A 25,170-nucleotide genomic window follows, 5' to 3' on the forward strand; every position below is an offset into this window, starting at 1 on the left:
TGAACGTGGGATCGTTCTGGTCCGTTGGATGCTGGTCCTGTTGTTGGTTTTGCATGCTGAGCGCTCGGATGAGCCTGCCATCCACAGCAGAACAACCTGAACAGGGATTGGCAAAAAGATTATTTTATGTATTTAAAAAAAAAATTCAAATCCAAAATTAAACAGCCTTTTTTGAAAATAAAACATACAGGTAGCCGAACAAATACCGGGAGCTTAAATTATGCAGTTAGACAGCTTCAAACTTATCGAATCATTACAAAATTGTACAGACATCTTGTAACTGATATATAGTTGCATTCAAGTTAGCCCATCACTAGTGTTATCTGTCTTGCTCTTGGGTTAAGTTTGCTGTTAGAAAAATGTCCTTGGTTGAAAGGCCAAATGATAGCTGCCACAAGCAGACTGCAGCATGATATTTTTGACTGGCATTTTAATTCTGGCGGTAACCATTTAATATAAATATAACGCCAATTGGCAAATCTAAGCTTCCGCCTGTAACAGACGTTGGCCATTTTATAGCTGCAGCATATTAATCAAAATGATGGCTTGGTTCATGAGTGAATTTCCACACTGTGCTGTCCAGCAGTAGAACTGCAGTTCGCACTCCTCAATCTCCACACACCCAGATCCTGACTGCATCTCCAATTAGGTTTCACCCCCTGCCACAGCACTAAAACATCCCTTATCAAAGTCACAACTGACATCCTACGTGACCGTGATAAACTCTCTCACCTCGTCCTTCTCGACCTGACTGCAGCCTTCGACACTGTTGACCTCACCATCTTCCTCCCAAGCCTCTCTGTTGTCCAGCTGGGTGGGACTGTACGTGCTTTGTTCCATTCCTATCTATCCAGTTGTAGCTGGAGAATCACCTGCAATGGCTTCTCTTCCCGCTCCTGTACCATTACCTCCGATTCCCTTAGGGTTCTATTCTTGGCCCTCCTCCTATTTCTCATCTACATACTGTCCTTCGGCAACATCATCCAAAAGCATGCTAGGTTCCACATGTGCGCTAACACCACTCAGCTCTGCCTCACCACTACACCTCTCGACCCCATCACTGCCTCTGATTTGTCATGCTGCTGGTCTGACACACAGTACTGGATGCACAGACATTTCCTCCATTAAATATTGGGAAGAACTAAGCCATTGTCTTTGGTCCCTGCCATAAGCTCCGTTCCCTCGTCACCAACTCCGTTCCTCTTCTTGGACAATGTCTGAGGCTGACCAGACTGTTTGCAACCTTGCCGCCTTATTTGACCTTGAGTTGAGCTTCCAACTGCATACCCTCTCCCATCACCAACTGCCTATTTCCACCACTGCCTCAGCACATTTGCTTTGTTACCTCCTAGAATCAACTGTTCCAATGCTCTCTCAGCCAGCTTTCCACCTTGCACCATCCGTAAACCTGAGCTCATCCAACACTCTGCTGCACGTATCCTAACTTGTACCTTGTCCCATTCACTTAGCACCAATGTTCCCTTTAAGCAGCGCGGCCTCAGGACCTCCCGCGCAACCGGCTCGCCGCCTTTCCAATGCGCAGTATTTAAATGGGTCGCCTCACAATTTAAAGGGGCTGCCACTCAAAAAAAAATAAATAAATAAAATAAGAAGGGATATTGTTCATCACCCCAGTGCTCACTGACCTACATTGGCTCCCTGTCCGGCAATGCCTCAATTTTAAAACCCTCCAAGGGCCTTGCCCTTCCTTATCTCTGTAACCTCCTCTAGGCCAACAACCCTCCCAGAACTCTGCTCTCCTCTAATTCTGGCCTCTTGCGCATCCCCAACTTTCTTCGCTGCACTATTGGCGGTCGTGCCTTCAGCTGCCGAGGCCCTACGCTCTGGAATTTGCTCCCTAAACTTCTCCACCTCTCTTGTTCTTTAAAGACACTCCTTAAAACCTACAAACTTTTTGTCGCCTGTCCTGAAATGTCTTTAAATGGCTCAGTGTCAAATATTGTTTGATCATCATAGGCAGTCCCTCGAAACGAGGATGACTTTCTTCCACGCCAAAAAAAGGACGAGTTCACGGGTGTTTCAGTGAAGGACCCGAACTACATCCTGAAGGTTGGAAGATGCCTGTGCGTGGATTTTTTTAACGTGGCTTGGCCATTGCACACCAGCCACCACACGGGCTTGACAGAACTAGGTCTTGACTCAGTGGCAAGGATTACCCAAGACAACTGGAGACCTGCTCTGCTGCACGGATCTAGTGCGCACACACATCGCAGTGTGGGCTGGCCCGTGCTGCCCCTGTGGCCCGATCACGTCTCTCTACAGTCTCTCGCTGCTCTTTTGCTTCTCTCTCTGCTCCTGCTGTATCTGCCCACGCTCCAATCACCGATCTGGATCTTGATGACGTCACTCTTTGTTGCCGTCGCCCTCCTGTTTGATAACGCTCCCGTGAAACGCCTCGGGACATTTTACTACATTAAAGGTGCTATACGAATGCAAGTTGTTGCAACTGCTGGAGGATAGCACCTGGTGGAAGGGCGGTTCTCAAACACCGGTTAGAATGACATGGGGAAACTGATAGCAAGTCCCAGTACACTCGTCTAGTCAGAAATGTGGTTTAAGGAGGGATGAGCATTATACCGCAACAAACTGATTGAAAGAGGCTGAGAGAAAATGTTAAATCCCTAGCAGTCCCTGATTGGTTGAATGAACCTGCAATATCTAAATTGAATTTGATCAAATGCATTTTAAAATTCTGTGGTGTACTCCGTCCAGTCTGTTAATCAGGATGTGACTGACCTTAGTCAGTGATTCCAGCTCGCTGCAAGGGAGCCAGTGAAAGGAAGTTCAATTATGGCACAAAGAATTAAAGGGAAGGTTTTAAAAAAAAAATGTAAACAGGGTGGTTTGAATCCCAGCCACAAAGCAGGCTCCATAAAGTGTCCGGGAATTGGATAGCTGTTGGAAAAATGAAAGTCGGAGAATACCTATGGTCTGAGAGTAGGGTTGGATTAGGTGGCTTATAGAGGAAAACCGTGGCAGAGAATTGGTGGGTCAAATGGCCTGTGTCTGTGCAGTAATATTCAATGACTAAGTGCTGCTGCAAACTTTACACACAACACAAAATGCAGATATTTTTAAAGCAGTATTTTAAAACAAAGGATTAATGATGATCGAAAAATGTACATGAATATTTAATTTAATATATATGAAGCTGACCATTTGATTGTGTGTGACATTGAGCTTGGGACATTAGGTGCCCTCCACAATATCAATCCAAAATAATGTACTGTATCGTTTTATTCTGTGCACCGATCACACACGGGCATAGGGGATATTGCGTTCAAGTTAATACTGAGATATTTGTACTTGATGCCAAAGCTGGCTGGGAAAGCTTTTAGCTAGTTGGAACGGAGCCCCTCCTCCCGGGATTTGAGCACATAACTTAGGCCAACCCTTCAGTGAGGAAGGGCTATGTTGTCAGAGGCGCCATCTTTTGGGTGAGATGCTAAATCCCTGTGGTCTGTCTATTTTGGAGGTATACAGAAGAAGAGTAGAGAGTTGCTGGTCATTTATCTCTTGCTGTTTGTGGCATATTGCTGTGTGAAAATTGGCTGCTGCGTTTGCCTACATAACAACTGCACTTCAAAAAGTAATTCATTCGCTGGGCCTTTTGGACATCTTGAGGATGTGAAAAGTGTGTTATTAATGCAGAGTCTTTCTTGGGGCTTTTGAAATCTGTTGGCTGTAGTCTCTGGTTCATGCAATGGGGGGCTATGAGCTAACTGATCCAACTGTTGTGGCACCAATTCATCTTGCTGGCAGGGGAATTGCATTGTGAAACCAAATGGGGCTGTTAGCACGACTCCACACAGATAACCAAAAGCAGATAATGGGAGCACAGATAATCGAGATAACACTGTTTGTGCTGGACCTCTTGGGAGTTGTGGCAATCTATTTGAAGGGGAACTGCGAACCAACATTGTTGTGGAAAGAGTTTTAGCATTGGGGTCCAGTTTCAAAAACTTCTTTACGGGCCAGTTTCAGACATCAGGAAATCCTTGCTGGTGGCATTCTGAGTTTATTTCTGTATTGCAGGCACCATCCCCTCCCCCATCCCCCTTCAGGGGTTTCCCTGTGCTTCCTCCCCTTTCTGCACTGCATCTCTAAGGGACAGGTGAAGATACTCTGTAACTAGTATACTGGGAAGATTGCAGCTTGACTACTTTATTCACCCCTCCATGGTGTGAGGTGTTTCCTTTCTGCTTTGTATCTTGCTGCTGAAAAACTGTGGTTGATGCCATGCATTGTACAAACCTTTGTCACATCTTATTTGGGCGCTGGGACTATTTTGCCTAAGCTTTGTTTCAAGTGACCTGTGTCGATGATCTAGTATGCCACTGTTTGTTCTTGACTTGCAGTTGGGTTCGATGAATACGGCTCAGACTGTGATGGAATACGGATAACCTCATTCTTGGATTTAGCAAATCAAGATGAAATGACCCCCCTTTCCAGACTGGAGAAGTATGCTGCCAGTGACAACGTGTTCAACAGGTAAAGCAAGTCTGCGATCGGGACTTAAGCTATCCTGCAGGGATAATTAAACGGTGGCAATCTAGCCCCAGAAGCCCAGGCATCTGAGTCCTAAATGTGCTTTTATTTGTTATTCACTGCTTTGTCCAGTTTGTATATTCTGGTTTTGGAGGCTTGGCTGTTTTCAGCACTGTTGCCTCTTGGTATCCAAATCCCAAATTGGAGCAGTAAAATCTGGATGTATCAGCAGGTGGGATACATGGGAAGATTGGTTTAAACTTATGTGGCCTCCTGAGACTCCATGGTACACACCTGTTCTCCCACAAAGATGGAAAAGTTAGTCAACCTTTGCTGTATTAGGCTCGTGTGGGGGTGCTGCTGTTTCAACAGCTTACTCTCTCTAGATGTTAGATGTTGCATTTCTTTTGAAATCCGTTTATTAAGATTAAGAAAAAATTGTCAACTGAAGTGTGTGATTGAGGTGGTAACAAATTGAAGGCCTTGGTTTTAGAGGGATGTGAAGTGAAATCGCCTGGGTGCATTTGGTGTCAATGACTCAGCCGTTGAGGCAGAGCTTGAACCCTGATGTTTGACTCATCTATGAAAACTGTCCACACAGTTTGATAACTGGCCTGCTGATGGTGCATTATTGCCTAAAATTAATATGATCTGTTAAGAATGACCAGGCCTTTTTTGATGCTTCTACTGCTCGTTACTGTACAGAGCGGGGTAATGTCGAGAGGAAATAAGGGAGGGTATCAAATTGAAAAAAATGTGGCCAAGTCTTGTGGGAGGCCAGAGGATTGGGAAACTTTTAAAAGCCAGCAAAGAACGACTATAAAAAATGATAGAGAGGGAAGATAAATTATGAAAGTAAATGAGCACGAAATATAAAATCACGTAATAAGAGTTTCTACAGGTATATTAAAAAGCAAAAGAGTGGCTAAAGTAAATGTTGGTCCCCGAGGGAATGAGACTGGGGAATTAATAATGGAGAACAGGGAAATGGCAGAGACGAACAAATATTTTGTATCGGTCTTCACGGTAGAAGACACTAAAAACATCCCAATAGGGGATAATCAAAGGGCTAGAGGGAGGAACTTAATGCAATCACTAATGAAGTAAAATAATAGGACTAAAAGCAGACAAGTCCTCTAGACCTGATGGCTTACATCGTAGGGTTTTAAAAGAAGTGGCTGCAGAGATGGTAGATGCATTGGTTGTAATCTACCAAAGTTCCCTGACTTCTGGGGCGGTCCCAGCGGATTGGAAAACCACAAATGTAAGGCCCCTGTTTTTAAAAAAAAATGCGGACAAAAAGCAGGGAACTATAGACTTGTTAGCCTAACATCTATCATTGGGAAAATGCTGGAGTCCATTATTAAGGAAGCAGTAGCGGGACATTTGGAAAAGCATAATTCAATCAAGTAGAGTCAGCATGGTTTTATGAAAGGGAAATCATGTTTGACAAATTTGCTGGAGTTCTTTGAGGATGTAACGAGTAGGGTGGATAAGGGGGGACCAGTGGATGTGGTATATTTGGATTTCCAAAAGGCATTCGATAAGGTTCCATATAAAAGATTACTGCACAAGATAAAAGTTGGGGGTAATAAGTTAGCATGGATAGAGGATTCGCTAACTAACAGAAAATAGAGAAGTCGGGATAAATGGGCCATTTTCCAGTTGGCAAACATTGACTGGGGTGCCGCAGGGATCGATGCTGGGTCTTAACTATTTACAATCTCTATTAATGATTTGGATGAAGGGACCAAGTGTAATGTAGCAAGTTTGCTGACGATACAAAGATGTGGAAAAGCAAATTGTGAGGCGGACACACAAAATCTGCAAAGGGATATAGATAGGCCACGTGAGTGGACAAAAATTTGGCAGATGGGGTATAATGTGGGAAAATGTGAGGTTATCCACTTTGGCAGAAAAAATAGAAAAACAAATTATAATTTAAATAAAGAAAAAGTGCTGCAGTACAGAGGGACCCTGGGGGTCCTTGTGCATGAAACACAAAAAGTTAGTATGTAGGTACAGGAAGGCAAATGTAATATTGACCTTTATTGCAAGGGGGATAGAGTATGAAAGCAGAGAAGTCCTGCTACAACTGTACAGGGTATTGGTGAGGCCACACCTGGAGTACTGTGTACAGTTTTGATCTCCGCATTTAAGGAATGATATACTTGCATTGGAGGCTGTTCAGAGAAGGTTCACTTGGTTGATTCTGGAGATGATGGGGTTGACTTATGAGGATAGGTTGAGTAAGTTGGGCCTATACACATTGGAATTCAGAAGAATGAGAGGTGATCTTATTGAAACATATAAGATAATGAGAGAGCTCAACAGGGTGGATGCAGAGAAGATACTTCCACTCATGGGGGAAACTAAAACTGGGGGGCATAGTCTCAGAATAAGGGGATGCCCATTTAAAACTGAGATGAGGAGGAATTTCTTCTGAGGGTTGTAAATCTGTGTAATTCTCTGCCCCAGAGAGCTGTGGAAGCTGCGACATGGAATAAATTTAAGGCGGAGTTAGACAGATTTTTGAGCGATAAGGGAGTCAAGGGTTATGGGGAGTGGGCAGGGAAGTGGAGGTGAGTCCATGATCAGATCAGCCATGATCTTATTAAATGGCGGAGCAGGCTCGAAGGGCCAAATGGCCGACTCCTGCTCCTATTTCTTATGTTCTTATGTTGAGCTCCGTCGTGGTCTGTATTGTGTTGCTGTGGCGCTGGATGTATAGGAATGGAAAGGCCACTGGAATCCACCGAGCTGACCCCAAAGTTCATCAGGGCTGGGTATTTAGTTTTGGCTATTTAATAATTCTCAAATGAACAAGGACAGAGAGGAAAACTGGACAAAGGTTAGAAAATGTACAAACTGAGCCAACAGTAGATTGTGATCAGCAGCCAACAATGGCAAGTGTTGCATCAAAATGATGCAATGGGGAAACTGCGGGCATGCAGTCAGCCAGCAACACAGCAAAGATGTTTATTGTTGATATAAGTGAGTAAAATATTCTCGGAGATTCAAGATGTGTGCACATTTAATGCAGTATCAACTTTGGCTAGAGCTGGTAGATTTCATTCACAAGTTCCCTCTGCCAGTATCTGTTCATTATAGCTTTATGTTTACTCTCTCCAAATTGGAGTGAAATTTAGCATACAACACATTGGGCTCACTGTCATTTTGCAGATCTTTGTGAAGATGGGGTTAGTTGTAAGACTTGCTGGAATTAGTGATCGATACAGGTTTAATGAAATATTGTTGGAACTGGGAAAGGGAGGGTGGAATGCCCCATACTGAGGTCAGCAGAGCTAACCAGATAAATGAAAGCTTCGTGAAAGACGAGATGTTAAACTGTGTATATAGAGGGTATATCTGGAGTGCTACTTCAAGGTAAATAAAACAGTAGAACAAGGGCATGGACCAGAACTGTTAAAGGGGCAATTCAGGACTGATGTGTAGAAGAATTTCTTCACACAACGAGTAATCAATACTTGAAATAGATGTTTGAGTAGGGTCTTGAAGGTAAAACTATTGGAGGCATTCAAGAGCCAGTTAAGTGCAGTGACTGAGGCATTTTTATCTGGTTAGCAAGTTAGGGTGGCTTCCCTTGTCTATTTAACTTGCAACCTCAAAAAGTTCCAATGTTCGTTTTGGCCCAAAACAAACCAACTGCTTCTCAGCCCTGTTTGTGTTCCTTGCGTTGGAAAGTTCCCGTTGGCTTACTCCCTATTCATGTGGCCATTGGGAGGAGGAGCACTACATCCTTAAACTGTTGCCCATTTGAAACCCTCCAGTGAGAACTTCCCGTATAAGTTGTGCTTTTCACTATTCACTGATATCAACATGAAGACTAGAATAAAACGGGTCTCTGTCTTCGTGAAACCTTTCAAATGCTAATTTATATCTTTTTAAAATGTATGTGTTCCATATCTTTACGTTTTTTAAAAAAGGGCTCCCCCACTGAGCCCTGTGGATGACTGATTTGTGTGAAAGACATTGGAAAATGCAGCACCTATTTAGCTCCAAATGCTCTCAAGATGCAACCCAAGTTTGGAAGAACACATTCTATGCAAAGAAAGAACTCTCATTGCTCTTATCAGGACATCTCAAAGTGCTTCACAGCCAATCAATTATTTTGAAGTGTGGTCATGGTTGCAATGTAGGAAAATACAGCAGCAAATATCCACATAGCAAGGTCCCACAAGCAGCCTTGAGATAAATGACCAGATAATCTGTTTTCCTTATGAACATTAGAACTTTTTTTTGAGGTTGCAATTAAATAGACAAGGGAAGCCACCCTAACTTGCTAAAATTGGCCAGGATAGTGCTATGGGATCCTTTACGTCCACCTGAGATGGAACTGTGACATCGATTTAACATGTCATCCGAGCAAAGGCACATTTGACAGCGCAGCACTCCCTCAGTATTGCACTGGAGTCAGCCTGGATTATGTGCTCAAATCTCTGGAATGGGGCTTGAACACATGACCTTCTGACTCGGAGGTGAGAGTGCGACCACTGAGGCAAGATTGACAACGGATTATAATTGTAATGTTGGCTGTTTACTTTTTTTAACATATAGTTTAAGTGGAACTGGTATGTAAATGTGACAGATATCGTTATCCTTATAATCCGAGCGCAAAACACTGCCCTCTTTCTTTTGTATGCCTCTTTCCTCCCCCTTCCGCCCTCCAAAACACATTACTGCTTGCCAAATATGAGAAGAAGGTGGTATTTATCTAGCTACTTACATTTTTGTTTAAAAATAAGTGCTTAAAGACTTCTAATTTTGTTGCCCTTCATTTAACTCGCATTGCTGTTAATATTCCCACACAGCCGTTTATCAACTTTTCTACTGAATAGTGCCTATTGCAGAAACAAAACCATTGCAAAAGCAGAGTAGACAGGAATACTCGGCACAATGCAAAATCCTGTTTCGTTTCATTTTCAATTCAATATATGGGTAGTCCCATGTCTATATAAAATCGTGCAGGGGAGGCAGCTCGATGTGTCGAGCTTCCCGACTTGCCTGTGCCAGCAGTAGGATGTGCTCGGACAGGCCAGGCAGATGCCCCTTGAAGCAGATGGTTATGGATTAGCATTGCCAGAGGCCTGGGCACAGTTTGTGCCTGTGCTCTGGAATGCTGCATACTGTAGTAAAACCTAAAAGGTGGGGGTGGGAGGATTAACGAGAAGCACCCCTTCATCACAATACTTGTCTTCACGTGCTCTTTTGTGTAGCTTTCCCTGAAGCACTATCCCTTTTGTAAATTATTTATTCGCCCACCTATTACAGCTGGGATTTTCTCATTTGCTGCATTTTAAATCTGATTGTGCTATGTATAGTCTGACTAAGTAGATGACTATTGCCGGCTGATCCAAATTACACTAACCTTTTAGTCATTTGACCCTTTCTTGCACAACCCCACTGAAGTATTCATGTGACCTCCATGATTCTAAAAGGGAAGGAAAATCTTCATTGCTTCGTCTGCATTTTTTAAAAATGGAGAAGCACTTTGGACTCTGAGTCAGAAGGTTGTGGGTTCAAGTCCCGCTCCAGAGACTTGAGCACACAATCTAGGCAAAGATACCAGTGCAATGCTGAGAGCACTACACTGTCTTTCGGATGAGATGTTAAACCGAGGCCCCGCCTGCCCCCTCAAGTGGATGTAAAAGATCCCATGGCACTATTTTGAAGAGCAGGGGAGTTATCCCCGGTGTCCTGGCCAATATTTATCCTTCAATCAAACATAACAAAAAAAAACATTATCTGGTCATTATCACATTACTGTTTGTGGGGTATTGCCGTGCGCAAATTGGCTGCTGTATTTCCTGCTTGCTCTCGTGCTTACTTTCACTTTTTTCTCTACCCACCCCCATCTTTTCCCCCCCCCCCCCCTCCAGCGCCCGTCTTTCTTCCCCCCCCCACCCCCGTCTTTCTTCCCCCGCACCCCCTTGAAAAGGTAGTACAGATTGTTCTTGTACCAATAACCAAAGTAGACCTGTACACTCCAGTTTTAAATTCTAGAAATTAATTCAATAGTTAAATTCGTGTTGCCTACTTTTATTTTTCACTTAAATGCAATGCTCCAAGGAATCGTTAGAAATATTGGAGAGTGACATTTTCCCATGTCGGCTGTGGCTCAGTGGGTAACACCCTCGCCTTTTGTGTCAGAAGGTTGTTGGTTCAAGTCCCACTCCAGGTACTTGAGCAATCTAGGCTGATACACTATCGGAGGTGCCATCTTTCGTAATGAGATGTTCGGATGTTCTCTGAAGTAAATGTAAAAGATCCCATGGCTCTCTTTCAAAAAAGAGCAGTGGAGTAATCTCTGGTTTCTTGGCCAATATTTATCTGTCAATCGACGTAACAAAACAGATTATCTGGTCATGATCACATTGTTATTTGTGGAAGCTTGCTGTACATAGGTTGGCTGTCGCGTTTCCTACATTACAACAGTGACTGCACTCCAAAAGTACTTCACTGGCTGTAAAGCGCTTTGAGACGTCCAGTAATCGAGAAAAGCACTGTATAAATGCAAGTTTTTCCCTTTCCCCCTTTCCCCCCTTTCCCCCCTTTCCCCCTTCCCCCTCTTTTTTCTTCCTTCTCGCCCCTTCCCCCCCCTCCCCCCTTCCCCTCCTCGCCCTTCCCCCCCCCCGCTTTTCTCTTCTCTCCTGGTTTCGAAAAGGCTGTTCCTAGTGGGTAAATCCTAAATTTAGATTGTGGCCTGTCATGGTCCACATCTAAGTCGCCCACGAGGACACAAAGCTTGGATACTCCTGCTATACACTATTTGGAGCTTTGAGAATAAGGTGCCTATTATTTTGCCATACAATATTTTGGCTCATTGAAAGGCTGCTTTCCAAAGAATGTATTCTATATAATGGAATATGTGTTGCATACAGCTCTTCCTCTTCCTTCACACCTTAAGGGAGATTTTTACAATGGCAACACCAGATATTAGCTCTGTGTTGTACAATGGAAGTGGACTGACATAACAAGGTTCCTTATTAGTTCATGTCATTTTTGATACTTGGGGTGCGAGATATTTTTTTCAAGTTTTGATTTGTTCGCTGTCCCTTTTAAATCCAGTCACAGTTTTAAAAGAAAACCCCACTGCCATTCGGACCTCTGAACTTAGTTTATTTTGATGAGTCTTGTGGGTTTTTCCTGCTTTAGGCTGGAGAGAGAACTTAACTCGTGCTTAAATAACACTGTGTGCTTGGTTCAGTTTGTACATGGTTGATGGCCCTTTTTAAAAATCTGAGTGGAGTGATATTCAAAATCCAAGACTTTTCCAAAAGATAAGACTGTTCTGTTTGAATCAGAGCTATTAGAAAAAGCCAGGAGGGGAGATTGGAAATCTGGTCATCAGTCAGTGTTGATCAGTATATTTATTTTTAAAGGAAGGAGAAACATATGTATATTTTAAACGAGTAACCTTCTTCGTTATTTTGTCTACTCGAGGAGTTGGGTAAAAGACTTTCAGCAGTAAATGTATAACTATATTGGGAGTTCCTAATGTGCTTGTCTTTTTGTTTTTTTAAAAAGTGCTTGATAGTTTTAAACATTGAGGCCTGTTACTTTTGAAGACTGGGCTGAAATGATTTAAAGAAGAAAAGTTTAGTGATTGAAGCAATTAGCAGACAGTGTTTGTTCATTCCCAACTTCTCTCCAGCCAAGGGTAGGCACTGGCAGGTATGAGGAATTGGGACTCACCCATGAGAGCGATCTAAGATACAAGAGACAAAATAGTCTGGAGCACGAAGATTAGAAAAAGACCCCCAAAAGCCTGACTGCCATAACATGAAATTCACTGTGCTGTGCAAATGGTTCCTTTCTAAATAACGAGCACCTTTGACGCATTTTCATCTTGAACAGGCAGATTGTTGCTCGAGGACTTTTGGATGTTCTGCGAGCTTTTAGCGACGATGAGAAAGACTTCTTGGCTGTCATGGAGACAATAGTTAGACTCTCTGAAGATACAGGTATGTTGGTGATCTGCTTGACTTGAGTGATTGACCGGTGGTTTGCTGAAGTAGGTGATTGCTTTTTCTTCCCTCTTTCTCTCTTTCCCGCCCCCTCCCCCCCCAATTGCTTTTCTGCCCTGTTATGGCACTGATTCACGCTGGGCTATCTATACACAGTTGCAGATAGCCTTGTGGTACCTCTCCCAAGCAGTCATTCTTCCTGTGTAAGCATCATGTAAAGTCTGTTTTTACTGCTTATTTTGGGAGATGCTTTTCTGGATCTATTTTAGGGTCAAAACTGTGTGTGGGGGAGGGATGGCTAGTGGGGATTGGAGGACCGAGGTAGATTCAGATTTCATTTTTTTTAAATTTTAAACATCCCTGGAGGACAAAAAAGCCAGCCAGGAGCCTCAAAATAAAGAGGCACAGTTAAAGATACATGACCACTCCCAATTATTTATACGCTTTTAGGCCTCAGTTGCAGTTTCAAAAGGTCTGGCAGGTGTAATAAAACGAGTTTTGAGCACTGTGTAATGGAAACAGGATTTCTTATAATAAAGTAGTCATCCTCCTACAAGAATGTGACCGGGCACTGTTTGCTCTCCATATCTGATGAGCTGTTTGGTACCAGAAGTCTTAATTGCGTCCCAGACGATGTAACTCCTCACACTTATCATGTAATTTGGATATTTCGGACGCACTGCTGCCCCCTCCGGTAACAACCGCCATTTTACTTTCATTACAGGGAGAGTCTAATAGGCTGATTAAACTCTAAGCTCACTTCGTATCTCTGTTGAACTTGCTGCTGAACATCAGTCCTGAGAAATGCATGTGGCATCGACACCAATGTAATGTAGTGACCTTGCAGGAGAGATTTTTAAGCATAAAGACTAGTGAGAATTTGTGTATTTTTAACACCAGAATCCGGAGGGAATCAGTTTTTGCTGATCCACCAACCTGAAAAAAAGTGAATTTATAGTGGAAATCGTTACACGATCCCTGTACGTGTCAACCTAGACAGGGAATGTCGGGTTAGTTATCTTTTGAATCTGACCCTGACCTCACTGTGCCCTCGCATGCACACTTCCTAGCTGTGGCACAGTGATCAGAAGCCGGATTCCTGTTTTATCCTTTTATTTTTATTTTTCAGGCGTGTGTAGAGGTGCACTGGCATTGTTCAAGATAAGTCACAAAGCCACCACAACCTAGGGATTGAACTCTGGACCTTGCTGCTCTGTGTGGCTCCGTGCGGCTCAGTGCAAAACTAATTGCATCCCCACTGCACTGCACTGCAGATGGTATCTTCTCTGAATGCTTGGCCATTTGAATGTATGGCAATAATTGCTTCTAAAGATGATTTTAACCAAGGAGAGTGGTATTTGGAGAAGAATACATTTAATCACACAAAAGGCCAAGTCTTGTTGAATTTAATAAGAACATAAGAAATAGGAGCAGGAGTAGGCCATACGGCCCCTCGAGCCTGCTCCGCCATTCAATAAGATCATGGCTGATCTGATCAAGGACTCAGCTACACTTCCCTGCCTGCTCCCCATAACCCATGACTCCCTTATCGTTCAAAAATCTGTCTATCTCCACCTTCAGTATATTCAATAACCCAGCCTGCGCAGCTCTCTGGGGCAGAGAATTCCAAAGGTTCACGACCCTCAGAGAAGAAATTTCTCCTCATTTCTGTTTTAAATGGGCGACCCCTTATTCTGAAACTATGCCCCCTAGTTCTAGATTCCCCCACGACAGGAAACATCCTCTCTGCATCTACTCTCTCAAGCCCCCCTCAGAATCTTAATTTATTGCCACTAAAGTGATTTTCCAGTTTCACAAATTCTCAATGCACTTTTTCTCTAATGGGCTTGCTGTCTGGCAAGTGTAATGTCCCAGTTATCCATGCAGACTGCAAAGGGCAGATAGTAAATAGAAGATTCATCTGAATTCTCTATCCTCTTAGTGAAAAGCCCATCTGCTCTCATTCGTGCCTGTAGTGTACGAGTCTACGCAGAGCTCCTTCACGGCAAATGAGCCCAAGGTGGGCAGTGGAAACGTTTCAGGGACACCCTCAATGCTTCCCTGAAAGTGCAACATCCCCACTGACACCTGGGAGTCCCTGGTCAAAGACTGCCCACGTGTAGTTCCTCAGCACTTTCAATATCCCCTTGTGCATTCATTTTCACTCAACCAGTAGAAAATAAGAATATATCTGTCCACCAAGACTTTTTAATCTACCCAAGCAATCATAAACTTGAGAGTAATGGACTGTACTGAACAGCTCTGGACAACAAGGAAGCACATTTCTGGCTAACACTTGCACAAGGTACATATTGCAAGGGTTGGGGAAGAAAATGCTGCTTGAGCTTTCAGCAACTTGACAATTTACAGTATAGCAGAGATGCAGCAACATTAAGAGCTGTGTTTGTGTGTGGGGGAGAAAGAGAGAGAATATTGGGAAATTCCCCCCCCCCCCCCCCACCAAGATTACATTTTTTTATGGATTACTTAATATATTGTAAAATTTAGCGCAGGAATGGAAGCCTCTCGACTCTCTTGTGTTCTGATTCTGCAGCTATGGAGTTATTGCTTGATCTCAATGTATTTCTCCCACAGAGCCCACTGTGCGTGCTGAATTGATGGAGCAAGTACCACACCTAGCCATGTTTCTCCAGGAGAACCGACCATCTTTTCCAACTGCTTTTTCCAAGTACCTGGTGCCTATTGTAGTAAGATACCTCACTGACCCCAATAACCAGGTAAGAGAACACGGCTGCTTGGCATAGCGTTTTAATAATTGGTGTCAGGAGATACTGTATCCAACTTAAAAGATCCCTTGCATTTCTCCTCGTCAAATGAACTGGACAGCTTTGACTGAAATGCATTGCTCAAGCTGCCAATACTATTGGGCATCACAAACCTAGAACCACCGTGTTTAAATAAAGGACTGAATGAATGTTAAAGGAATGCCTAAGGGTTCATCTGCAGTTCAATGGGAAGGTCTGCTCTTGGTGTTGCTCAACTATTTAATAACGGTGATCACCAGCACTTTAAACAGCCGAGCAACACTCTGGTCATGGGGCCTAGTTTTGGGATGGACAGCTGTTATTGGGCATCATAAGATTGTCCTCTCGATGTGCTTTTTGGGTAGTCCAGTGCAAACTGATGAATTCTTCTGATTCGGGCACTCTCTCAATAATTTGATTTGTGCCAACTGCAAAGGACTGTTTTTCCACAGGCACACCCTCACTTCCTATAAACCCAGGCATCCCATTAGATCCAGAGTAATTTGGGAATTAATGTGCCCAGGGTGAATAATGAACCATTGGTGCCGTTGCTAAGTTAATTGATGAGAGCTGCTTCTCGCACTCTTGATCTTTTTGATGGACAAATAACATTCGGACAGACGATACATCTCGGGCTCTGAATTACAAATCAGAAATTAAACTGCAGCAAAAGCAAATATTTTATCTCCTAGTGTCTCTTTTAAAACCACTCTGGTGTTGCCAGAGAATGAGACCAAGAGCTGGGGCTGGGGAGTAGCGTGTTTGGCTGGCTGCAGAGACACTGTAAATTGATGGCCAATGTCTTTGTAATCATGTGATTGGTTTGTTAATCTGTTACATGGTTTGTCTGAATTGATTCACTCATGAGAAACGGATGTACAACAGAGAGATGGTTTTTACATTTAGATTTAGCAGGCTGATTTGTTACGTTAAGTTGGCTTTCCAGTAGGCAAACCGACTGTGATGGAACTTAATGGCCCGGAATTTGCAGTAAAAATATTAGTGAGGCTCACCGTTATGAGAGTAAAATGGACAGTAACTTCCGGCAACCGCACATGCTCAGTTGAATGTGGAAATTGGGAAGCTTGCTATCCGAGTTACCCTGCTTCCGCCCCCCCCGTCCCCCCCCCCCCCGGCCAGAAGCTTTGCTGTAACAGTGTATCCCCGAGAGACACGGCATGGAAACATATGAAGGGCGTGAAGTTGGAGTACTTGCGTGATAGATACCCACTAAACTTGCCAGAAAATGTCAGGGCTTGTCAATTCCAGTGTAAGTAAAATTTTAACAGTGTGCTAAATCTTAATTGCTGCCAAATAACCTATCTGGCACTGAAAATTAACTTTTACAAGTGTGGAGTCTCATTCCTTCAGGATTTTAATTATTGGAAATTAAAAAAAAAATGTAAATGTAACTTTTTTTTCTTTGTCTCATTTAATCCCATATCTCTTTCCCTCTTTATTTCACTTTCTGTACATGATTTGGTATTGAATGAACTATTCTAACTGGCACTTCCTGGTATAGACTCTGCATGTCTCAGTAAGGCTTCTTCAATCTGATTGGATAAGGAGATACACGGTTGCTTGACCTGTTCACACAGGTCCCAGATCCCCTGTAGAGGGTGCTATGCCAAAATAGCTTCCTAATCACTGCAATGTTCCAGTGCAAAAGCCCATAGTAAGTGTAATGGACGGCTGGTGCGTTCGTTCGCTGTTGACCGTAGAATCAGGGCCATTGAAATTGAACCATAAGAAACATAGAAAATAGGTGCAGGAGTAGGCCATTCGGCCCTTTGAGCCTGCACCACCATTCAATATGATCATGGCTGATCTTGCACTTCAGTACCCCATTCCTGCTTTCTCTCCATACCCCTTGATCCCTTTAGCCGTAAGGGCCACATCTAACTCCCTTTTGAATATATCTAACGAACTGGCCTCTTACAACTTTCTGTGGTAGAAAATTCCACAGGTTCACAATTCTCTGAGTGAAGAAGTTTCTCCTCATCTCGGTCCTAAATGGCTTACCCCTTATCCTTAGACTGTGACCACTGGTTCTGGACTTCCCCAAAATCGGGAAAATTCTTCCTGCATCTAACTTGTCCAATCCCGTCAGAATTTTATATGTTTCTATGAAATCCCCTCTTCTTCTTCTAAATTCCATTGACTATAAGCCTAGTCGATCCAGTCTTTCTTCATTTGTCAGTCCTGTCATCCCGGGAATCAGAACTGTGATGGGGCCTTGTGAGTTCAATCTATTAAGAAACAAAGATCTCTTAAAGCATATGGTTGTTTCAGCCAGGCCTTGTTACAAATTGTGAGGTGGGACTCGAGTAGGACAATTTTTTTTCTTCAAATTTAATGTTTTCTATTTGTATCCCCTGCCACCTCATCCCAATTCCAATCCTGCTGTTCCTGTTTCTCAAACTAACATTTCTGGATCATCGAGTAGGCTGGAAGAGAGTAATTTTGTTCCTTGTACATATTTTCTTCACGCCCATTCCAGTTGGATTACATTCCTCTCCATGAACAATCTTTCCTTGCTTCCTCAGTCCGACTTTGATAAAGCAGCTGGATGACTGAGCTCCCAGCTGCTAACTATCTATCTGTTGTAGTTGCCAAAGCCCCACAAGGTTCTCCCGTCAGTCCAATAGTTCTGCATTAGAATCGTTTTTAAAAAAAAAATAAAATAAAATTGTCCTTTTTAATTGTTGGTGTCTATTGGAATAGAGAAACAAATGAAATATCGTACTTTGTCTAAAGCTTAAATTCAAATTGGTTCAAGGCAATAATGTCCAAACTGAGATCTGTGAGCCCTGGTAACCCAATCCAACCTTGGGGAGCTGTCTTCTGTTTTCCCTTGTGTTTCCTACTCATTGGTTTGTTCTGTTTGTGTTTTGAGGATATGAGGTTTGGAAAGGGCTATTCTTGGCCTTGTTGTCTCATTGGTGAATAAATCCTCAATTGGATTACCGAGATCTGTTGGCATTGACATCATGAGGTATATGAATATGAAAATTGGTTGGAACTTGGTCTGTGGGCCCCGAGGTTCTATGATACAAACCTGAGCGACTCAGGAAGTCCCAAATCTTGGACAATTCTGGCGTTGAGCTATCAAAATCTGAAGTTTTATACCTTTCTCGTTCTTAGGTTAGAAAAACAAGTCAGGCAGCCCTGCTGGTATTGCTGGAGCAGGAGCTGATCGACAGGACTGATGTAGAGATAAAGGTCTGCCCAGTTCTGCTGGATCTCACGGCTCCTGACAGCGATGATGACTACAAGATTGAAGCCGTGGCAGTGAGTTGCTGGAATGCCTCCCTTACTCTCGCATTGTTTGAACTGGAATTTATCTGGTGACTGTCACCCGTAGCCTTGCTTTTGAAATTAGGTTTAACTTGGACCCTGGGAGGTGGTGAGTGGCGTGGTGGGGGGCGGGGGTGGCGCTGGGGCTGGGGGGGGAGGGGGGAGAGAGGGGGGGGAGAGAGGGAGGGGAGGGGAGGGGAGAGAGGGAGGGAGGGGAGGGGAGAGAGGGAGGGGAGAGAGAGAGGGAGGGAGGGGAGGGGGGAGAAGGGGAGGGGAAGGAGGGAGGGGGGGAGGGGAAGGAGGGAGGGAGGGGGGGAGGGGAAGGAAGGAGGGAGGGAGGGGGGAGGGGAAGGAGGGAGGGAGGGGGGGAGGGGAAGGGGGGAAGGAGGGAGGGGGGGAAGGAGGGGGGGGAGGGGCAGGGGGGGAGGGAGGGAGGAGGGGGAGGGGGGGTGGAGAAGGGGAAGGGGAGGAGGAGGGGGGGAGAAGGGGGGGAATGGGAGGGGGGGAGGAGGGAGGGGGAAGAGGAAGGAAGGGGAAGGGGAGGGGGGGAGGAGGAGGGGGGAGAAGGGGGGAATGGGAGGGGGGGAGGAGGGAGGGGGAAGAGGAAGGGAGGGGAAGGGGGGGGAGGGGAGGGAAGAGGGGAGGGGAGGGGAGGAGGGGGGGGGAAGGGGAGGAGAGGAGGGGGGGGAGGGGAGGAGAGGAGGGGGGGGGAAGGGGAGGAGAGGAGGGGGGGGAAGGGGAGGAGAGGAGGGGGGGGGAAGGGGAGGAGAGGAGGGGGGGGAGGAGAGGAGGGAGGGGGGGGAGGAGAGGAGGGAGGGAGGGGGAGGAGAGGAGGGAGGGAGGGGGGAAGGAGAGGGGGGGAAGGGGAAAGGAAGGGGAAAGGGGAGGGGGGGGGAGGTGGTTTGGGAGGGGTGGGGAGGGGTGGTGGGGGGAGGGGGGCGGGCGGGGGGTCATTTTTACCTTCCCTGCCTGGGCAGTAACGTGGTGGAGCAGATTGTCCATTGATTTCACTGGAGGGTTCTATAAACAGATGGGCATCGATGCAGTGAAGGTGAAAGTTTACCCCAAGATTTCCCAGAATCAAATGTTCCCATGTACATGGGCTTACTAAGTGTTTCAAGACTTAAACATGCTGATTTATAACCCATCGTTCCACTACAGTCACTGAAATTCCTTAATTTTTAGTGAACACTTTTTCCAGCTAAATTACTTCTGCATTTATAAATTGAATTATGACAGCTGATCATCTCCATTATAAATTACATGGACTTCTCTCAATACAATAGAACAAAGTGCTTTTTATTATAAGAGGTTCATCTTCCTTTTTATAGACTAAAATGATCATTCTCACCAATAAACGATTTTTATGTCACCAGTTATTGCAGTCATAGAGTCCATCAGTTAGAGTTTCCCACTCTCTGCCCCAGTGATGTTAATTGCCAGGGGCATCCCAGAGTAGCCCTATTGTAAGCAGCAAGGGGCATATCTTCATAGTCATCCCAATTTCAGGAAATCCGGCTGGAAAACCTGTTCTCCCTTCAAATCCCAGTCATCTGTGCCCAGTGACTGGTTCTGTACACTTAACTCTAATTACCGTCAATATTAGCCAAGTGAATTCATTTGCCACAGTTTTATTTACTTAAACAGGAACTCTCAAGAGTCGCGATTTTCCAGTTGTGCATGTTTCTATCCACCCGAGTCAGGATTGTTGCCCAGAACGTAGATTGTTCTCTTTTATTAAAAGATGAAGAAAATAAGTCCAAGGTAATACTTTTTGTTAAACTACTCTCCCAAGAAGGTGACCCGCTTACCTTGCTCGATTCGTGTCTCCGCTCAGTTGCCCTAGTGACATCAATTATGGGGAACCAGTGTCTCCCATAGTCGGGTGGCTTTCGGGGCAGTGTGGCGCTACGTTAGCAACGAAGCTGTTCTACAGTGTTCCCCATAGTTGACTCTTGAGAGTTCCTGGTTAAGTAAATAAAACTGTGGCAAATGAATTCTTTTGGCTAGTGTTGACGGTAATTACAGTCAAGTGCACAGAGTCAATCACTGGGCACAGATGACTGGGATTTGAAGTTGTAGCCAGTTGGTTGAAGACCTACTGCTGTATTTGACATTATGCATTCTAGGGTATTCCTATTTATGCGACCAGGATTGTTCACTAACTGTGTATGTGTTCACTACTGGCCATTTCCTTTGGGTCTTTGTGTTCTGTATCTATTCTGACAATCCTTTCTCTTGCCTCAGATAATTTGTAAAATGGCCTCCATATTGACCAGTGAAATAACCGAGCGTCTGCTGCTGTTTCGATTTTGTGAGTTGTGCAGTGATGGCAAGCTGTTCCATGTTCGTAAGGTAAATGGGATTGTAATGTCTAAGTTGCGCGGTGGTTTAACACGGTTTTGTCTCTTGTATCAATTTGTGACCCAGTTTCACTGCTAACCTGCAAAAATTCTTCAATGTGCTTCTCAAGTAAAAGCTTGAAATATACTGAGGATTTGCCTGCTTTTGAAAAAGCAAGCACGACTTAACACATTTGGGGGAGGGAAGGGCTTTGACCTGAACTCCAATTTCCATTCACTGTTCTATCAAGCCCTCTGGTGATAGTTTGAGAAACGGCAAAGACAAACTCTACACGTAAATGTATTGAATCTGTTAAATAAATCGCGTTTGTCGTGTTTGTGCATTCTATCTAATTGAGACGAATACTTCGGTTTGTTGCGGCAATATAACCCCTTTTTTCCTATCTCTTAAGGTGTGTGCAACTAACTTTGGAGATATCTGTAATACAGTTGGCCAGGAAGCAACTGAAAAATACATGGTACGTGAATCACTCGTTCCATTCCTCTCACTAGGGTACAGTATCTGTGTGAATCACTCCTTCCACTCCCCTCACTGGACACAGTATCTGTGTGAATCACTCCTTCCTAAGCTTAAAGAAAGGAGACTACAAAGGTATGAAGGCAGAGTTGGCTAAAGTGGTCTGGGAAAATAGATTAAAGTATGGGACGGCTAATGAGCAGTGGCAGACATTTAAGGAGATATTTCATAACTCGCAACAAAAATATGAGGGGGAAAGGCTGTAAGAGAATGGATAACCATCCATGGCTAACTAAGGAAATAAGGGATGGTATCAAATTGAAATCAAGGGCATACAATGTGGCCAAGACTCGTGGGAGGCCAGAGGATTGAGAAACTTTTAAAAGCTAGCAAAGAACGACTAAAAAAAAATAGGGAGGGAAGATAGATTATGAAAGTAAACTAGCACGAAATATAAAAACAGTAAGAGTTTCTACAGGTATATTAATAATGGGGAACACGGAAATGGCAGAGACTTTGAACAAATATTTTGTATTGGCGGTCTTCATGGTAGAAGACACTAAAAACATCCCAATAGGGGATAATCAAGGGGCTATAGGGAGGGAGGAACTTGATACAATTACTATCACTAAAGAAGTAGTACTCGGTAAAATAATGCGACTAACTGTGGACAAGTCCCCAGGACCTGATGACTTGCATCCTAGGGTCTTAAGAGAAGTGGCTGCAGAGATAGTGGAATCATTAATTGTAATGTCCCAAAATTCCCTGGATTCTGGTGAAGTCCCAGTGGATTGGAAAACCGCAAATGTAATGCCCCTATTTTAAAAAAATGAGGCAGACAGAAAGCAGGAAACTATAGACAGGTTAGCCTAACATCTGTCGTTGGGAAAATGCTGGAACCCATTATTAAGGAAGCAGTAGCGGGACATTTGGAAAAGCATAATTCAATCTAGCAGAGTCAGCATGGTTTTATGAAATCATGTTTGACAAATTTGCTGGAGTTCTTTGAGGATTTAATGAGCAGGGTGAATAAGGGGGAATCAGTGGATGTGGTGTATTTGGATTTCCAGAAGGCATTCGATAAGGTGCCACATAAAAGGTTACTGCACAAGATAAAAGTTCGTGGGGTTGGGGGTAATATATTAGCATGGATAGAGGATTGGCTAACTAACAGAAAACAGAGAGTCTGGATAAACGGGTCATTATCCTGCTGGCAAACAGTGGCTAATGGGGTGCCGCAGGGATTGGTGCTGGGTCCTCAACTATTTACAATCTATATTAATGAGTGGATGAAGGGACCGAGTGTAATGTAACCAAGTTTGCTAATGATACAAAGATGGGTGGAAAAGCAAATTGTGAGGAAGGCACAACAAAATCTGCAAAGGGATATAGACAGGCTAAATGGGCAAAAATTTGACAGATGGAGTATAATGTAGGAAAATGTGAGGTTATCCACTTTGGCAGAAAAAATAGAAAAGTAAATTACAATTTTAAATGGAGAAGAATTGCAAAGTGGTTCAGTACTGAGGGACCTGGGGGTCCTTGTACATGAAACACAAAAAGTTAGTATGTAGGTACAGCAAGTAATCAGGAAGGCAAAAGGCCTTTATTGCAAGGGGGATAGAGTATAAAAGCAGAGAAGTCCTGCTACAACTGTACAGGGTATTGGTGAGCCACACCTAGAGTACTGCGTACAGTTTTGGTCTCCGTATTTAAGGAAGGATATACTTGCATTGGAGGCTGTTCAGAGAAGATTCACGAGGTTGATTCCGGAGATGAGGGGGTTGACTTATGAAGATAGGTTGGGACTATACTCATTGGAGTTCAGAAGAATGAGGGGTGATCTTATCGAAACATATAAGACAATGAGAGGGCTCGCCAAGTTGGATGCAGAGTGGATATTTCCACTCATGGGGGAAACTAAAACTAGGGGGCATAGTTTCAGAATAAGGGGCCGCCCATTTAAAACCGAGATGAGGAGGAATTTCTTTTGAGGGTTGTAAATCTGTGGAATCCTCTGCCCCAGAGATCTGTGGAGGCTGGGTCATTGACTATATTTAAGGCAGAGATAAACAGAATTTTGAGCGATGAGCGGGCAGGGAAGTGAGACTGAGTCCATGATCAGATCAGCCGTGATTTTATTAAATGACGGAGCAGGCTCGGGGGGTCAGGTGGCCTACTCCTGCTCCGTGTTTTTGTGTTCCATTCCCCTCACTGGACAGTATCTGTGTGTGAATCACTCGCTTTGACCAGTGAGCACAAGCAAGTACAAACATTTGTCCAAGCTGGGTTTACGTAATGCCACTTTGGATCATTAGTAGCACTCTTGCCTGTGAGTCCAAAGATTGTGCATTCAAGCCCTACTCCAGGTTTTGAGCACATAATCAGGCTCACACTTCAGTGTAGCACGAAATTAGTATTGTAGGGCCCAAATTTGGTCAGGAGTTGCTGCGTTTTTTTTTTGAGCAACTTGTATTTTTTGGAGCATCTTAAAAATCGCAATTCTGCCCATTTAATTTGCACCAGTGTAAGTGAGTTCGTTAGGATTTTTTAAAGTTTTTTTTTTTCAAAAGCGGGCGTTACCAGCCATCTACGCCTGTTTTGGCCAGTTTGGACAGCTAATAGTTACTCCAAACTAACTTAGGCCAGCGTATGTGGCCACTTGTGGCCGCACAGAAAAACCTTGCGGAGAGTTAAGAAATCAGCACAGGTAAGTACATTTAAAGCACCAAGCACTAAACAAAGCACAAAAATAAGCATTTAATAACAAATAAAAAATACAAGGAAGCTGAAAGGACCTGCACCCAGCACCAAGACTTACAAAGCACAAAACGTAATAAGCAATTAATTAACAAGTAAAAAATAGAAGGAACCCTGCACCTAAAGCACCAAGACCAAAGTAACAATCAATCAATAACAAATAAAAAATAGAAGTCCTACCTTTTTATGTGAAGGGAAGGCAGTGGGCCGCCAATGAGGGAGCCCATTCGGCCAGGGATAGGGGCGGCGTGCTTCAGGCCCCTGCCATATACATGTCCATGTCCAGACAACAAGTGCCAGCAATCCGTCAGCCAATTCTGAACCTGTTCTCAACGCTAATGCCTACGCAATTAACAATTAGAGATGTGGATGATTTTTACTTTTACTAGCTCAAGGTACCCGTGCCAATTGATGCCCTAGCCAAGACTAGCCAGCTCAGCAGAGACTCAAAATTGAATCTGGAACCTTCTAGTCTGTATAGCGAAGTGTAAATTTGCAGTAAATTTATAATGAATGACCCAAAGCTCAGGTCCAGTATCTGACTCTAGCTGCATGGTTAAGGTCAGTCTAATCTGGTACATGGAGCACCACATGGAAAAGGGAAGAAAACAATCAGATGACCCAGCCTGCAGAGCACGCTCTGGCCGCTGATGATGGACCTCATTCGGCCAGGGACAGGGGCGGCACGCTTCGGGCCCCTCCCACACAGCCTGCAGAGGATACGCAGAGATTCTGGGGGCGAGGAGCTACTGCACATGTGCGCACACTCTAGTGCACATGTGCAGAGGTCCCGGCACTGTTTTCAGTGCCAGGACCTGGCTCCGCCCCCGAATCCTGTTGCCGCGCTGCGCTACCACCGAGGAGAGGCTCGGGAGCAGCCAAACTCGGCCTGAAGATTTTTGGCGCCCGAATCGTTCTACAAAAGCGGCGTACCTCTGGTGAGTGCGCCAGAAATCTCTACTGGCCAAATTTGGGCCTGTAGTAACAGGTGCCATCCCACTGCCCAGTATTTCTCCTTCATCTGGATTGAC

The 25,170-nt window shown here is 44.2% G+C and overlaps 1 protein-coding gene across 2 annotated transcripts in view; it reads left to right on the forward strand.

Annotated features, from left to right (window-relative positions):
• Positions 1 to 25,170, forward strand: part of ppp4r1l (protein phosphatase 4, regulatory subunit 1-like) — a 74,596-nt gene that overhangs the window by 4,354 nt on the left and 45,072 nt on the right. Inside the window, exons 3-8 of one of the 2 annotated variants that reach the window (XM_070895929.1) lie at positions 4,380 to 4,512; positions 12,388 to 12,494; positions 15,093 to 15,235; positions 18,407 to 18,553; positions 20,807 to 20,914; positions 21,315 to 21,380. In XM_070895929.1, coding sequence (XP_070752030.1) covers positions 4,380 to 4,512; positions 12,388 to 12,494; positions 15,093 to 15,235; positions 18,407 to 18,553; positions 20,807 to 20,914; positions 21,315 to 21,380 — 704 coding nt within the window. Of the gene's footprint in view, positions 1 to 4,379; positions 4,513 to 12,387; positions 12,495 to 15,092; positions 15,236 to 18,406; positions 18,554 to 20,806; positions 20,915 to 21,314; positions 21,381 to 25,170 lie in introns of those variants that run through there. The other variant, XM_070895930.1, reaches the window with a different exon arrangement.

This window comes from Pristiophorus japonicus, chromosome 12 (genome assembly GCF_044704955.1).
Source record: "Pristiophorus japonicus isolate sPriJap1 chromosome 12, sPriJap1.hap1, whole genome shotgun sequence".
NCBI lineage: Eukaryota > Metazoa > Chordata > Chondrichthyes > Pristiophoridae > Pristiophorus > Pristiophorus japonicus.